The 17,557-nt window shown below is 40.4% G+C and overlaps 1 protein-coding gene across 1 annotated transcript in view; it reads right to left on the bottom strand.

Moving 5' to 3' along the window:
* Positions 1-13,571: 13,571 nt before the first annotated feature.
* Positions 13,572-17,557, bottom strand: part of IL17REL (interleukin 17 receptor E like) — a 64,210-nt gene continuing 60,224 nt past the window's right edge. The window contains exons 17-18 of the mRNA XM_087722561.1: positions 16,391-16,445; positions 13,572-13,767 (exon numbers count right to left, since the gene is read on the bottom strand). Of these exons, the coding sequence (XP_087578687.1) occupies positions 13,758-13,767; positions 16,391-16,445 (65 nt within the window). The 3' untranslated portion in view covers positions 13,572-13,757. The remainder of the gene's footprint in view (positions 13,768-16,390; positions 16,446-17,557) is intronic.

Here is a 17,557-nt window from a genome sequence, read left to right as displayed (position 1 = left end):
ATATACACACATATCACACACTGGGCCCTGTGTAGTGGTGGGATTCAAAAAATTTATTACTGGTTCTGTGGGCAAATAGGGTAAGAAGGAAAAAAAGAAATTCAAAACTCCCCAAAGCTCCTGCTGGGATACATTGTCCTGAACTTGGAAACTCAATCATTTGAACCAGCATGAGGCACTTTCCTCTATTCCTTTCTCGTAAAACAGTTCTCATAGCAAATAGATCACAGTCAAAAACAGGGATCTGAAGTTTCTAGACTAGTTATGGTTTCCTGCATGTTTGCTGTTGGAAGAAATATCCAGGTCCAGGTCCAAGCTGGGAGAAAGGCACTGGAGATTGGAAAGAGGGTCCATTTATTGATGAAACAGAACCACCAATAACATGTGATTCTGAGTAGTTGAACACATGGAGTTGAGAGTGAGGGGTTTTTATATCTTCTCTTGAGCTATGAACTTGAGCTTCCTGTTCCTGTGCAAGAACATGTATTCTATTGGCTGTTGTAGCTGGCTCTTTAGGTTGTCTGAGCTAAGTTTGGTTGAAGTTTGAAGGGTGATGCAGTGTCCTTAGGAGATTGTGCAATGTGGTGAGCTCTGCTGCTAGATGGTAGTGGGTTAATCCTACCTTTATTTAGTCCTTGCTGCAGGGAGTAATGGATTACCAAATCTGCATTTCTAAAGCTGCCCCAACTCAGTGTCTGCTTGGGGTTGTGGGGGACAGGGAGCTGAGGCTCTGAGTTTCTGTCTCCCTTAAGATTTTTATTTCTCTTTTAGGGGAAATATTTTATCCTGCCTTTTTAAAAAATATTTCTCAAAATATTTCATTCTTCTAGGAGAGGGTTCCTAGCTTCCCACATTGTTATAAGTAAAGTTATCATACTGAGTGCTAAAGATGTTTTGTCTGCATGAGACACAAACTGATCTCTATTTATTTTTATTTATTTCATTTTGCAATGCTGCCCGACTCCAATAGATTCTGGAGCAAAAATGCTAAAAATATTATAGATACGTATTTGATTTCTGACTTCCTCCTTCTTGGTACTCCAATCAATTCCTCCATTTATTAACATAAACTTTAAAAGTTATGACCTAAGTGTTTTTATTTATTTTGCTATGTGTAGTTTAACAATATTCAAGCCCACCTCCATCCTCTCTAATAATTTGAATAACTTGGTAGGCAGATACCTACGATAGTTATCTGGCAGGCTGATAACAAAATTAGTCTAGCAACCTGCTTTAAACACATAATTTGAAGTTATCATGCCTCTGAGCTCTACATAGCGAGGGTAATCCTAGGTCTCCCTAGATTTCCTATATAAGCATATAGGAGAAAGGAATCTGCATTTAATTAACCTGGCGCTTGGCAGACCATGGTTTTAACTCACTGTATCTGTGAGAAGTGTAAGCTGAAGAGTTTCACTTTCAAGGTGATGGAATGGAAACCATTTTCCACCAGTCCCTGCACAATTTTTTTGTAAATACAACTGCACTGTGCCAATGGTAGAATTTTTACGGAGATAAATAATAAATATATGAACTCTTGTCATAATACAAATGTGTAAATTATACTTGTACATCAGTTCTCCATGTGTGAATGTCAATGGCTTGCGATGATCTGATGCAGAAAATTGATTCTCTGATTGCCTTATTGTAGATTCCTCATCAGCAATGAAGAAGAATGAAATATGACTTAGGTCATCTTGGAATTACCCAGGAACATCACACAGAGATTGGTCGTCTAATCTGATGTGTTCCAGACGTATTTAGAGCTACAATGGCCAAAATTCCCAAGCAATATATTTGGGTGTGCTGGTTGGAAATTCTGGATATTACAGTCTTAACACACCAGGAGGGCACTGAGTTAAACAATGATTTAAAATAGCAAGAACAATAGCTGTTGGCATATTTCATCAATGTTTCAGTAGCATTCAACTAGATATATGACACAAACCTACTGTGAAGATGAAATTCCTTGACTGCTAGTGTGGCAATTGTTCATGCATAGTGTTTTTCCTAAGAATTAAATTTCAACCAAGGGAGAACAGATGAATTTTCAAGGTAGAGGCTGTTATACTTGTTGACTTCAGTTGAATAACAAAATAACATAAAATAAATGCTAACATTTCACCATTATGACTATTTCATTCGATTTAACACAGTTTAAATAAAGGCTAGTGTGGTAATACATTGTTTGTTTGCTGTTACACAATTCCTTCTTAAAGGGTATTAAATATTTCTCATATCTTCAGATCATATATTTGTTTTTTGATCAAAGAGAAGTCAATATCTTTCAGAATATTTCATTTTCTTCAAGTAACAAAACACAAAATGGCACATTGTTCTTTGTAAATGACTAGACTTAAACAGTTTCCCCATTTTGTTTATTTCAGGAAACATAGCAGTAAGATTGGGATTTTTTTTTTTAGATAGAAGATGGTAAGACCAACATGATCTAACATGTTGGTTACAGAATGGTAGTGGAAAGATCTGATAATACAGGGTGTATTTTTGATGATTGTGCAGGGGAATAGCATTGAACTAGTCAAAAACCTCAAAGATATGACATGTGAAAATAGGATATGGTGTATTACTTCTAACCCTGGCAAAGGCAATGGTATGCCACAAATAACAGAACAATCAAAATAGCTACTGAAAAGGAGTTTTCTGAGACTACTATGCATCTACTTCAAAAGGAATATGATGCTTCGTTATCCATTATTCTCCATTGCTGACTCTTGAATGTGCCTTATTCCTTCCATCTTGCAGGTTTGGGCAGATGAGACATAACTATAATATTTCCTGCCACTGGTAAAGCTTACGATCTAATGATTGTACCAGTGGTGAAATTTAATTTTTTTTACTACCGGTTCTGTGGGTGTGGCTTGGTGGGCTTGGCAGGGGAAGGATACTGCAAAATCTCCATTCCCACCCTACTCTAGGGCCAGCCAGAGATGGCATTTGCCAGTTCTCTGAACTACACAAATTTTCTGCTACCGGTTCTCTGAACCACTCAGAATTTCCGCTACCGATTCTCAGGTCAGAACCTGCTGGATTTCACCCCTAGATTGTACAAAGGAGAATATTTGTAGCTCAGGGTTGAAATGAGGGGCCCTTGGTACTCTCTGAGTTTATTGAAAACAAGCAAGCTCAGAGATTACCAAGGATCCCTAATGGTTGTATGTTGATGATACCCAATCAAGTTGTACACTGCTCTCTCAAGGCTGACAAAAGTTTAATTTGGTGTTTATAGCCTATAATAATATGGATGGGTCAAAACATGCTCAGATTAAATATCAAAGAAAGAGAGGGAGAATGTCTTGTGTTAGCTCTTGTTAAGGTATTTGGTTCCTGGTGTTACTTCTGAACTAGTTAGTTTAGGCTGTTGCAGGTAGTTATTTACTAGAATCTATATAATCTACTTTGTAGTTAAATGTTTAAATTTGAATAAAAGAAATGCTACGTTCCCCTGACCTTTGGCTCTCAGAAGCAAACTAGATCATGCAATTAATAGAAAGGTGGCACAGTGGACCCATTCCAAACCTAACAGAGATTTGCATAAATTAAGGAAATAATTATTCAGTGATACACTAATCTAAGTGTTACGTGTCTCCCATAAGCAAATAACACAGAATAAATGCCATGTGATAAATGATGAGATATTCTATTCTTAATTTTTATATAATGCCATACACCAAGACACACCTGGTGAAAATAATTTAAGCAGGAACTGTGCATGAAGCAAAAAAACTAAAAGAAGCATTGATTTTTTTAAAAAACAAACCAATATATGTTTAGAAAATGTTTTCCAGTTTTAATTTTCTAAGAACAAAAGAATAAACACATGGTTTAATAGGAAAGGATTGAGGCAGGTGTGTGCTGATGTTTTAAATTTTCTTATTCTGAAAAGCTGAGAGTTAGCCCAGCTAAGGAATATCTGGATAACTGGCATTTCTGCAAGTTATAGTTTTGATCTCTAGAGGGTAGCAGATTAGAAGAGATTGAATCTAAATAAGTTGGTTAAAATTGGAATGACTGTTTGGCTTTGTGCTTGAGGGATTGTTTGGGGTGTTTAAAACTATATAAAGTCTTATATGCAGACATGAATGCAAGTCATTAAAAAGGTAACAAATTATGCTTAGAGACCCCAGATGGGAAACAAATGTACCGCATGAAATCAATAAGTAGTAGATGTCCCACTCTTCCAGATTTGAGGAAGGGATGATTCCTTGTTTTACTTCACTATTGACAATTCAGTCCTAGCCTGAGCCTAGTTCAGGGGTCAGCAACCTGCGGCTCTGGAGCCGCATGTGGCTCTTCCATCCCTCTGTTGCAGCTCCCTGTCGCCGGTTGACACCAGAATTTTGAGAGGAGCTTCCAGTTTGTGGGGGGGGAAACAGGGCATGCAGGAGGAGACTTATGGCAAGGGGTGGGTTTTCTGGTCAGCTCCATAATTGATAGGGCTTTCAATTAGGACAGGTAGAGGAAAAAGGACGCCACACTAGGAGACTCTATGGTGGGGAAACCGGATTTCCAGTCGGCTCCAGAATCGAGCAGGGGGCTTACAGTTAGGACCTTTGTGCCTCTTTGAGTGTTTAAGGTTGCTGACCCCTGGCCTCATTAAACCTTAGCAGAATCAAGTTCACTTGTCACCTGGTTACCTCATATGGGGAGCTGCATTGTGTTTCTACTATACTGAAAGCCATGCAAATTGCTTGTCTTGCTGGTTTCTGGTGATGTGTCTCCTCTTTTTTTTACAATATGTGAAGTAACACACTGTCCTGTGCTTGATTGTCTAATTTGTATTTTTTGTATTTTCTTCTTCTTCTTCCCCTTTCCCGGATTTCTTCTCTTGAAGAGGGAAGAGGTTGCCTGGGAAAGCTATTTCTTCCTAAATTGCTTTTCTTTGGCATCTAGGCTGCACTTCCCTGAAAAGTGCTAGCAGGAAGTTAGCTCAGCTCGGCAACCTTGATTAGCACCTTTGCTACCTTGTGCTGCCAAGTTGTCTTTTTGTATTCTAAGTAGGGAAGAATACTGTCAAGGCATTCCTTTCAATGTATATTCCCCACGGCGTGCGTACTTATTCTCTTGCAATTTCTTCCTCTCCAATGAACTTAAATATACAAAAAGTAATTTCCTCCTTGCTAACTGTCCCAGAACCGAATAATGATTTCTAAGGGTGAGGGAGTGGGGAATAGGACTATGCCCTTTTCCTTGCTAGTCCTAGTAGGCAAACATCTAAACATTGTAATAGATAACCTAAAGATCTAAGCAACCTAGTAGAAAACCTAGGAGTCCTAGCAGACAACTATCTAAACATGAGCCAACAGTGTGCTGCAGCTACCAAAAAAGCCAATGCAGTCCTAGGTTGCATTAGCAGAGGGATAGAATCAAGATCATGTGAAGTACTAGCACCACTCTACAAAGCCTTGCTAAGACCACACTTAAAATACTGCATCCAGTTTTGGTCTCCCCAATAAAAAAAAAGATGTTGAGATTTGGAAAGAGTTCAGAGAAGAGCTACAAAAATGATTAGGGCCCTAGAAGATTAAAAATAAAACATATGAAGAACAATTGCAGGAACTTGGTATACCCAGTCTAATGAAAAGAAGGACCAGGGATGACATGATGGCAGTCTTCCAATACTTGAAGGGTTGCCACAAGGAAGAGGTGGCCAACTTATTTACCCAAGCAGGAGGCAGGACAAGAAACCTTGGATGGAAACTAATCAAGAAGAGGAGCAACCTAAAACCAAGGAAGAAATTCCTAGCAGTGGGAACAAGTAACCAGTGGAATGACTTGCCTCTAGAAGTTTTGAGTGCCCCATCACTGTAGGCTTTTAAGAAGAGACTGGATAGTCATTTATCAGAAATAATATAGGTCTCCTGGAAGAACAGGTGGTTGGACTAGATGACCTCCAAGGTCTCCTCCAATTCCGATACTGTTAGCTTCCTTGTGAGTTGAGTTCCAGAACATGACTCTCCCCTACCATTAAGGCTCGTCTGGCTGATTGTGGCCATGCCCTCTTGACATCAGAAGTGTTTAGAAGCAACTTTCCTCATAAATGCTATTTATTTATTATTGTATATTATTGTGCATTTTAGTTTGTGAATAATTCGGAAAACAAGAAAATAAACAAATGTCCACGTTAATTCCCACAAAGGATATAGTGGGAACATTTGAGATGGCTTTGATTACAAAAGAAATAATTTTTCAAAGCAATCTTGAATCAATACAATACAATAGCAGAGTTGGAAGGGACCTTGGAGGTCTTCTAGTCCAACCCCCTGCCTAGGCAGGAAACCTTACACCATTTCAGACAAATGGCTATCCAACATCTTCTTAAAGACTTCCAGTGTTGGGGAATTCACAATTTCTGGAGGCAAACTGTTCCACTGATTAATTGTTCTAACTGTCAGGAAATTTCTCCTCAGTTCTAAGTTGCTTCTCTCCTTGATTAGTTTCCACCCATTGCTTCTTGTTCTACTTTCAGGTGCCTTGGAAAATAGTTTGACTGTCTCTTCTCTGTGGCAACCCCTGAGATACTGGAACACTGCTATCATGTCTTCCCTAATCCTTATTTCTATTAAACTAGACATACCCAGTTCCTGCAACCATTCTTCATATGTTTTAGCCTCCAGTCCCCTAATCATCTTTGTTGCTCTTCTCTGCACTCTTTCTAGAGTCTCCACATCTTTTCTACATCGTGGCGACCAAAACTGAATGCAGTATTCCAAGTGTGGCCTTATCAAGGCATTATAAAGTGGTATTAACACTTCATGTGGTCTTGATTCTATCCCTCTGTTTTTGTAGCCTAGAACTGTGTTGGCTTTTTTTAGCAGCTGCTGCACACTGCTGGCTCATATTTAAATGGTTGTCCACTAGGACTCCAAGATCCCTTTCACAGTTACTACTATTGAGCAAAGTACCACCTATACTGTACCTGTGCATTTCGTTTTTCTTGCCTAAATGTAGAAGCTTACTTCTTTCCCTATTGAATTTCATTTTATTAGATAGTAACCAATGTTCAAGTTTGTCAAGAGCCTTCTGTATCTTTAGCCTATCTTCTGGAGTGTTGGCTATTCCTGCCAGCTTGGTGTCATCTGCAAATTTGATGAGTTCCCCATTTATTCCCTCATCCAAATTATTGATGAAGATGTTGAAGAGTACTGGGTCCAAAACAGAGCCTTGGGGTACTCCACTGCATACTTCTTTCCATGTAGATGCAGTCCCATTGAGGACTACACGTTGAGTGCAGTTGGTCAGCCAGTTACGAATCCATCTGGTGGTGATGCTGTCTAACCCACATTCTTCTACTTTATCTAGAAATAGGTTATGGTCTACCTTATCAAATGCCTTACTGAAGTCCAAGTAAACTTCGTAGGAAACATTTTTTTAAGCTTTATTGAACTCCTGATCTCTCTCTTAGTGTTCTCCTTCTTTGGTCTCTGTCCTGTAACGTCCTGCATCCTGCAGCACTCTGCCAGCCAAAATGGAGTGCCAGGACTCTCCATGCACCTCGTTTTTACACTCCATGGCCTCTTGCAGTGTAGAGGGTGAAAACAAGGCACAGGGGACTGCACACAGCACACTTTAGCCCCCAGAGACACTGTGGGCCGGTCCTTTTCTTCTTCCTTTTCCCCTTCCCCAGATTTCCCCCCTTGCAGAGGCAAGAGGTTGCCTGGACAATCTATTTCTTCCTAAATTGCTTTTCTTTGACATCTAGGCTGCACTTCCCTGAAAAGTGCTAGCAGGATGTTAGCTCAGCTCGGCAATCTTGATTAGCACCTTTGCTACCTTGTGCATTGGGGGGGGGGGCTGTTTGTAGGCCATTTTTCAGCCATTTTCGGCTTGCAGAGTGCTGCAGTAGGCCATAGAGGGTGAAAACAAGGCACAGGGGGACCCGCACATAGCCCGTTTTAGTTCCCTGCGGGCCGGTCCTTTCATATTTCCAGGCTGGCCCAGCGGGTCGGATTTAAGCACCCTGCATCTGATTCAGCCCACAGGCCTTGAATTTGATGAACACCCCTGTTTATCCCCAGAAAGAATGTAATAAAATGTGAAGATGTTTCTTTTTCTTCTGGGCCCTTTCATTCCTTAGTTGGAGAGATCAACTCAAAAGGAGATAACACCTGAGCAAATGAACAGCAGACAGTAATAGCATAAGGAATCAGCCTCAGACTCTAGTATAAATATGTCTGACAATGACACTTCCCAAAACCGCTGTTATTTTTTCCTCTGTCCCTCAATTCTACAAGTCTTACCAGATCTTTAAAACAAAGATTTCAGCATGACTATGTTGTGCAACTAAATAAAGGGTTTCATTTCTACAACTGAAGTGTGACTGAGCCTTTATACCAACTTTAGCTGCACGTATTATTTTGGTCTTTGGTGGATTGTAACAGAAAAGTGTTTCAGTTAAATTGCATTGATTCTGTTTGATGTGATCCATTGTTGGTTGTCTTGGATTCTTCTAGTAAGATCTAACAGTTGAGCTCTGGGAAGAAATCTGAAGGAAGTCGTTATTGTTGCACATTCAACTGTGGATTTGTTTCCAAAACCCGTGTTTGAAAATTGCACATCTGCTTCCTAGCTGTATGAAACATGTCATAGGACAGACATGAAATCACATTTCTTAGGAGCAGACTTTTGCAGAGGTCCAAATTGTGAAAGAGCATTTCATGTGAATTGAGAGAGAGAGAGAGGTCATGTGTTTAAGTGATTATGAAATTAGTTTTCCATGTCACAAGATTTCAGGGGCACATGGACACAGTAGTCGCCTCCTCCAGAGAAAAAGAAACCTGTTTCTTTCATGATGATCAGTACTAAGACAAAAGGAGGCCAGAGAAGTTGAAATACATCCATCCATTCCAGGAGTGGGCTTCAAAAGTTTTAGCAAGGGGTTCTCTGCCCAGTTGCTGGGTGGGCATGCCATGATGGGCATGGCCTAGTTGGCCTCCTGCACCATGATGGGGGGGTGGCGTTTTTGCCCTCCCCAGGCTCCGGAAACTTTCTTCAAACCTCCGGGAGGGTGAAAATGGCCTTCCCAGGCTCTGGAGCCCTCTGGAGGCCAGAAACATTTCTGGCCTTCCCAAACTTCCAGTAGTTCCATTTTTCGCCTTCCCTAAGCCTCCGCACATGCCTTTCACTTACCTCCATCCAAAATGGGCCATGTTGTGTCCTGTCTTCCTTCTGGTCTTCTCCCCTAGAGCAGGGGGTCAGCAATCTGCGGCTCTGGAGCCGTATGTGCCTCTTTCCTTCCTCTGCTATGGCTCCATCACCGGTCAGTGCCACAATTTTGAGAGGAGCTTCTGGTGGGGGGGGAGAAGCACAATGCGCCAGGAGAAGACTCTATGGCAAGGGGAGGGAGGGTTTTCCAGTTGTCTCCACAATTGATAGGGCTTTTGGTTATGACAGGTAGAGGAAAAAGTATGCCACACTAGGAGGAGATTCTATGGTGGGGGAACTGAACTTCCGGTCAGCTCCAGAATTGAACAGGGGGCTTCCGGTTAGGACCTTTGTGGCTTCCGGTGTTTTCTTTTCTGTGGGAAATGGGTCCAAATGGCTCTTTGAATGTTTAAGTTTGCCGACCCCTGTCCTAGGGGAAGCTGAAGAAACAGAGACAAGTTGTGATTGGCTGTCCATCTGACAGCTCAGAATAAAAGAGCTGCTGTTGTTCGCTGAGCAGCCACCTTGTTAACTATGTTCTGTTAGAGCTGAAATAAATCTGTTAACCTTTAAAGCCGTCTCGCCTCAGTCTGTTAGCCATTCTTCTAATACGGAACAGGCTGCATGGGGACTCCTGACAGGGGAGGGGTGTGGTGGTGAGCGTGGCCAGCCAAGAGTGGGATTTAGGAAGTCTCCGAACTGCACAGAACCTTAGCTAGAGGTTCTCCCGAACCCCTGAAAACCCCAGCAGCCCACCCCTGGTTCCATTCTGATTCAGATTCCATTCCATGTTTGAAGTAACAAGACAAAATAAAGCCTCACATTATTAAGCTTTCTGATAATTAATAATTATGTAATTCCCCACTTCAGTTTCAGGGGCTTTCTCTTTTTTCCCCAGACCAAAATCTTAGGCTTATTCATACAATTAGGAATAAAAGCCATGCAATTTAGCAACCTAATTAGAATGAAACCGGAAACGCTGCGTGTATTGAAGAAATGTTCAATATATGGTTCATGTGTCCCTAATTTTTTTTTTCTGAAAATGGCGAAGGAGCAACCAAGTCTGTTATGAAACCATTATTATACCCCAGCAAACTAGACAATGGTCAAACAAGCAGCAGCTGACTTCACAGAAAGAATGTGGGGGTAGCAAATATCTCAGAAGGGACTTTTCCCAGTTTCAATATGGGTTGTATTTTCACATTTTTATGAAATGTGCCTTCTGAAAACCAAAGACAATATGATCAACAGATGGAAAAAGCATCTCTACTGCCCGGCTTTTTATAGTCTTCACTATTTCTCCCATTTGGAAAGATGGGGGACTGTAGAAACCATTGCCTGTGTAAATCAAGTAATCCCACATGGTTGAGAGTCTAGACAGCATAGTTTTCATGCCTGTTAACTTTACTCCCTTTTCACGAGACACGAAGACTGTATGGCAAGAATTTAGTTGACAGTAGGAGAAATAAATGACAAACTTTTGACATTTGTAAAGTTCAGACTTTTTTATTATTTTCCTTTGCAAGTATAAATATTGACAGTAATATATAAAACATTGACATGAAAGAACATATGTTCTTGCTGTCTCTTTTTCTGCAAAACACTAATACAGCTACCCATTTGGGAACATAGAATAATGTTTCCACACGTCCTTTGGATTTCTGTTAAATATTAAATACTTTACAAAGTTATTTAAACATGGTTTTCTCAGAAAGATAAACAAATGTTTGTGTATTACTGCAATGATTTAAAATCCTAAACGTCAAATCATAGTCCAAGGTTTAATTTTGCTGTAAAGAAAAGTCACATATGACTAGGTGGTTCCACCACAAAACCGCGGTAGACTAAAGCGCGCTCGACGAAAGCGCGTACGTGACGTCATCACAGCGCGACGAAAACATCGCGCTGTGAGCAGTAAATTTAAAATTAAAGCGAAAATCTTACCCTAACCCCCCCAAACCTAACCCTAAACCTAACCTTAAGCCTAACCCTTAACCTAACCCTAAACCTAACCCTAAACCTAACCCTTAACCTAATGCTAAACCTAACGCTAACCCTTAACCTAACCCTAAACCTAACCCTAACGCTTAACGTAACCCTAAACCTAAACCTAACCCTTAACCTAACCCTAACCCTAACCCTAAACCTAACCCTTACCTTTATGTGAATCAGCTTGCTTTAATTTTATTTTAATTTTAATTTAATTTACTTTTAATTTTATTTGTCGCGCTGCTGATGACGTCACGTACGCGCTTTCGTCGGGTGCGCTTTAGTCGACCGCGGTTTTGACGGGTGACGGACTAGGTCACATAGCCCATTCATAAGCTTAGTTTAGGCCAGGGTAGCTCAGCTGGAGATGGTACCATATAATCAAAATCCACTTCATTAAGGTACTCAACAAGCCACTGCCCTCCCCTAGTTCAGATTTTGATGGAGACTATGGAGAAAAGCTTTTAAGAGGATTGCTGGAGGAAAAAGAGGACACACAGTAATTGGAGCATTGCTGTAGATCTTGTAAGAGAAGACCCATGTTAATCTATGGCAGTGTTTCACAACATCAGCAACTTTAAGATGTACATGAACTTCAACTCCCAGAATTCTCCAGCATTCTGACTAGGGAATTTGGGGAGTTAAAATCCATGAGAAACACTGGTCTATGGTAGCCAAGAATTGGGAGTTTGGTAGCACCTTTTCCTACTAACAAAACGTTAAGAGGCATAAACTTCATGTAATCTGATTAAATGAGCTGTTGTCACAGACGTTAATGCTTTTCAAGAATATTTGTCAGGCTGAAAAGATGCTACCCTAATGCCACTGAACATTGAAATGGTCTGACAAAGCTAGCTTAGATCCTAGGAAGCAGATGATGGACAGTTCATAGGAACAGCCCACTAATCAGTAGCAGACTCTTTCAGAACCTGTACATAACAACTAAAATCAGACACATATCCCACAGAATTCAATAGAACTCAGTTCTTTCTAAAGTATACTCAGAACTTTATATACTGAAAACATTGTGACACTGCTGGTTACATAAATCCAGTTCAGGTATAAGTGCTATGTTTCTATCCATAGCAGTACTTTTTAAGTATTTGTTTTTTTTAAAAAAAACAACAACTGGAAAATATTATAAACAAGAATATTTTATATATAGATAGGGTAAAGGTTCCCCTCGTGGTTCCACCACAAAACTGCGTTCGACTAAACCACGCTCGACTAAACCGCGTAGCTGACGTCATCAACAGGGCGACAACAGGGCGGAGACAGAAGCACGCTGTAAACGCTAAACCTAAAATTAACCCCTAAACCTAAACCTAACCCCCGTAAACCTAATCCTAAACCTAATCCTGAACCTAACCCTAACCCTAAACCTAACCCTAAACCTAACCCTTAACCTAACCCTAAACCTAACCCTAACCCTTAACCTAACCCTAAACCTAACCCTAACCCTTAACCTAACCCTAAACCTAACCCTAAACCTAATCCTAACCCTAACCTTTACCTTAAGTTGAATCGGCTTGCTTTCAAAGCGCTATTTAAAGCGCCCTTCTTTCTCCGCGCTCGCTGTTGTCGCCCTGTTGATGACGTCAGTGACGCGGTTTAATCGGGCGTGGCTTAGTCGAGCGTGTTTTTGTCGTGCCACGTCCCCTCGCACATATGTGCTAGTCGTTCCCAACTCTAGGGGGCAGTGCTCATCTCTGTTTCAAAGCTGAAGAGCCAGCATCTCTGTGGTCATGCGGCCAGCATGACTAAATGCCAAAGGCGCATGGAATGCTGTTACCTTCCCACCAAAGTGGTCCCTATTTTACTACTTGCATTTTTACATGCTTTTGAACTGCTAGGTTGACAGAAGCTGGGACAAGTAACGGGAGCTCACTCTGTTACGCGGCACTAAGGATTCAAACTGCTGAACTGCCAGCCTTTCTGATCAACAAGCTCGGCATCTTAGCCACTGAGTCACTGCATCCATTTATATATATATAAATTTTTTCTTACATATTTTCATGACATATTTATTTTTCTTGATAAAAAGTAATATTCTGAATGGAAGGATCTTCAAAGGGAAAGATACATAAAACATGAAAGAACCATAGAGATCAGTGATTTTTTTAAAACATTACAGGGCATATTTTATCATAGAATCATCCTATATAATACCATAGTGCTTTAAAATGCCATGAACTACACAGATAGTGTTATTGTCATGGTTTATTTTCATGGAATTGGTCATCAACAGGATGAGAACAAAACTGTTAATTATGTATGAAATGTCCAGGTTCCAATTCCTGCTCTTGTGTTGGTAGGAGCATGGCTTGTTCCACAAATATAAAGGGCGCCATTCAGGAGAAAGTCAAATTGTCTTCAAAAAGATGTTTGTTATCAAATTATTTCAGGAAGGGAGACAATAGGGCACAGGGTAAGGAATTTGCCTCCCAAAAATTTATTCCTATGTTACTGAAGTCAAGGAAGACGTCTGGCACACATGAGGATTATTTATACACGTAACTGTTTACAGTAGAGAAATCTTTCAATTACTTGTTAAGATGGAGGAAGTGACAACAATCTGCTTTTCTTCATACATAAAACAAATGGTGCTATTTCATCCTGAGGAAAAAAGAAAATGAGACACAAGACTCTTGAAATATCTGCAATTTGAAAAGTGCTATTATGCATTCCCGCTTCTATCAGTCACTAAGGCTGCCAATCTGTTTTACTGGCTCATATATTCCTATAAAGAGCTTGTTCTGCAAATATTGGCAGGCTGGAATAGTTGTAATTTATATCATTAGCAATAGGTAATAATTCTTAGCTTGCAAAGCAGGAAACGTATCGTTTTTCATTGGAATATGTAGGCAAAAATATGTAAGTAGAAAACAGTTTGAATATATTCTATCGCAGAAGGAGTAGAAGCTACTGATCCTGAGAGTATTGATAAAAAGGGCATTCATTTTCTATGAATTTGCCAAATGGGAACACCCTATATCAAAATATGTCAGATCTACATTATCTCCCATTCAATATACCGTATTTTTCAGACTATAAGACTGGTTTTTTTAAAAAAAAATTAAAAAGTTTTTGTACTCTGCAGGCCTCCCAACCCTCTGCATGCCCATTTTTGCAAAGGGGGTGGGGTTTCGGTAGGCCAAAAATGCTGTATTCCATGTATAAAACGCACCCAGATTTTCATCCTCTTTTTTGAGGGAAAAAAGTGTGTGTTACACTCCGAAAAATACGGTATATGAAAACAAAAGCACCCAAAAAGAAATAGGAAAGATCTTAATGCATTCTCCCTGTAATTACTGGATTTCTAGCAGTGGTGGGTTCCGGATCCTGTTGCAACCAGTATGGTGCAACAGGGCCTGGCGTCTCTCACATGCACGCGCACATGCGTCCTTACCTCCGCAATGCCTCCGCAATGCTCCAGCTGCTCAGCAGAGCAGAGCAGCACACAGGCGCTGTATGCTCCATGTGCATGTGCGGAAGTGCTGAAGAGCTCAAATACAGGTAAGGAGCTCAGGTGGGCGGGTGGGCCCTCCGGAGCACTGTACCAGAACAGTACCCGGTGCTCCCAGCAGGCACTGTACGCCTTTTTCCGGGGCGTACTGCCTGCAACCCACCACTAATTTCTAGGTACAGTATATAAAATGTTTCTAAATTGGCAAACAAGATAGTGAATGCATTCAGATGAAACCATGGAAAGACCAATTCTCTTAATGAAAAACTGAGAGTGACGAATAATAATGTACATAATTGTAGTTAATGCTAAATATATATAACTAGGATGATTTTAATTCCTTTTACCTGGCCAAATTGGACCTCTCCATAATATATTTTATGCTGCTTTAAGAGCTCTCCAGCTGCTTGCCATTTCAAACCAATTAAATACCGATGAAAATGTTTCAAGACACAGTAATTTATAGCACCTTATAGCACCAGCCATCACTGTGGTCATATAAAACCCATCTCTATTAGTGAAACAGCACTACAGGGATGGTTGGATGACATGATAAAACATGATGACTCTCTGATATGGAAATACTCTGAAATAAATGATCAGATTGTATAAACTATTAAGTATTCTGGACTGAGTTATTATTTTTCTCTGCTGAGATCTGCTAACAGAAGCAAATTTTAGCTTTTGCAGATAAGTTTAAATACAAAACTTAATTATATGTCATCTAGTCATTTTTGGCTCTGAGTGACTAGTTAGATTTTTGGAAAAACAAAAGTTTACTGAAATTATTATAGGCTACCAATTATGCATGAAAGTCATGTAAAGATTAAGGGTCATGATCTAAATCTTTGAATCTAGATAGCTAGTTTGGTCCAATGGTTTAAGGCATCAGGGTAGAAACCAGGAGACTGTGAGTTCTAGTTGCCATTTCTAGGTAAAAGGTTCAAGCAATTATCCAGAATAGTGGTTCCGAAAGTGGGGGCCATGCCCCACAGGGAGGCAATTTGATTTTTAATGGGGGCAATTGAACCTTGTTTAAACCAAGTTAATGGCCTTTTAGGCTCCCTCCATGTAAGTAGAGTTCACTTTTTGAGTAAAGTAAGAATTATATGTGGGGGGGGGATCAGGATTTTAAAGATGCTTAGGTGGGGCATGGCCAAAAAATGGTTGGGAACCACTGATGTAGAGTAATAAATGATGATTTAACAATCAATTCAGAGAGTGGGAGGATGTACATCTCATTCCCAAACATCACTAAAATTAGCCTAGGCCGTCTGAATTTAAATAATAAATGACAAACTTTGAATTTATTTAAATTATCAATTATTTATGTCCTAAATCAACTTAAATGACCTCAACCCAAATACACAGTTTCTTTACATGATATTTTACCAAGGTAGAAGCGTGAGGTATATACTTCATATCTTTCTCCAGAACTGTGTTACCTAAAAGTAAATAGAAGTTTTAAATTATTTCACATAGGGATAATTGTAATTTTAGTGTAATTCTAACAGAAGAACATTTCTTCTATCAATATTAGACCTTTATATATGTATTTGTAAAAATATGCATCTTAGCTGTGGAATGTCATTTTTTAGTTATATTCATATATTAGCTACAATTCAGTACCTTTTATTTTCATTTATATTTTTAAAAACCTAAGATTCATCCCCAATTTTAAAATTCAGGGCAGACTGACTGTAAAATAATTACTTGCATTTTAGAGTGAAGATTCTTTAGAATGTCAAACATCATACAAAAACACATGCTTACCTGTGTGTTATCATGTGTAATACACTTTTCTCTTCATGAGTCTTCCTAGAATTAACTGAGAAAAGATGTTATTAGTTAATACCATTCTTAACTGATGTGGCTCTTTATGTTACTTGGATAGTCTTTCCTCTATGAATTCTTGGCAGTGTACGTGGCTCTATTCCAATGGGTTTTTTGGCTATATAGTGGCAAGTAGATGAGTTTTTCCCTTAATCTCAACATCCTAGTGCCATGATGGTGAACCTATGACACCAGTCAGTGGTGGGTTCTGGATCCTGGTGCAAATGGTACAGTGCAAGGGGGCTCGGCATCCCCCACATAGCAATAGCAATAGTAGTTAGACTTATATACCGCTTCATAGGGCTTTCAGCCCTCTCTAAGCGGTTTACAGAGTCAGCATATTGCCCCCAACAACAATCCGGGTCCTCATTTTACCCACCTCGGAAGGATGGAAGGCTGAGTCAACCCTGAGCCAGTGAGATTTGAACAGCCGAACTGCAGAACTGCAGTCAGCTGAAGTAGCCTGCAGTGGTGCATTTAACCACTGTGCCACCTTGGCTCTTATGCATGCATGTGCGCATGCGTCCTTACCCCTGTGATGCCTCTGTGACACTCCAGCTGCTCAGCGGAGCGTCATGCAGGTGTCATATGCTTTGTGTGCGGAAGCGCCGAAGAGCTCAAATATAAGTAAGGAGGTCAGGCAAGCGGGTGGGCTCTCCAGAGCACCGTACCGGAATGGTATCTGGTGTTCCCGACAGGCACCAGTACACCTGTACCAGGACATTCCACCTGTAACCCACCACTGTGGCCAGTGCACATGCACACGCTGGAAGCCAGAAGTTCATTTCCCACTGTGTGCATGCCCACTTGGCAGGTTCTCTTCCAGAGCGCATCCTTGATGAGTGTGCATGTACGCTCCCTTTTTGGCACTCTCTGCTGAAAAGTTCTGCCATCACTGCCCTAGTGAGTTCATGTTGTCCTTGATTCACCTGGCCATCAACCATTCAACTGTGGAAAGCTTCTCTGAGCATGTATGGTGATGGCACTGGATTACGTTAGAACTAGGATCTCCATTGGGAAACTGATGGTCTATCTGAAACATGTTGAACATATTAAATGAGAACATGCTATGAGCGTTTAAATTCTAAAATGACTGTGGGAAAGCAT

Source organism: Thamnophis sirtalis, unplaced genomic scaffold (genome assembly GCF_051295495.1).
Source record: "Thamnophis sirtalis isolate CommonGarterSnake01/CBP01778 unplaced genomic scaffold, rThaSir2_p1.2 scaffold_9, whole genome shotgun sequence".
Lineage (NCBI taxonomy): Eukaryota > Metazoa > Chordata > Lepidosauria > Squamata > Natricidae > Thamnophis > Thamnophis sirtalis.
The sequence above is the reverse complement of the archived record's forward strand: the minus strand, read 5'-3'. Positions and strand labels throughout refer to the sequence as shown.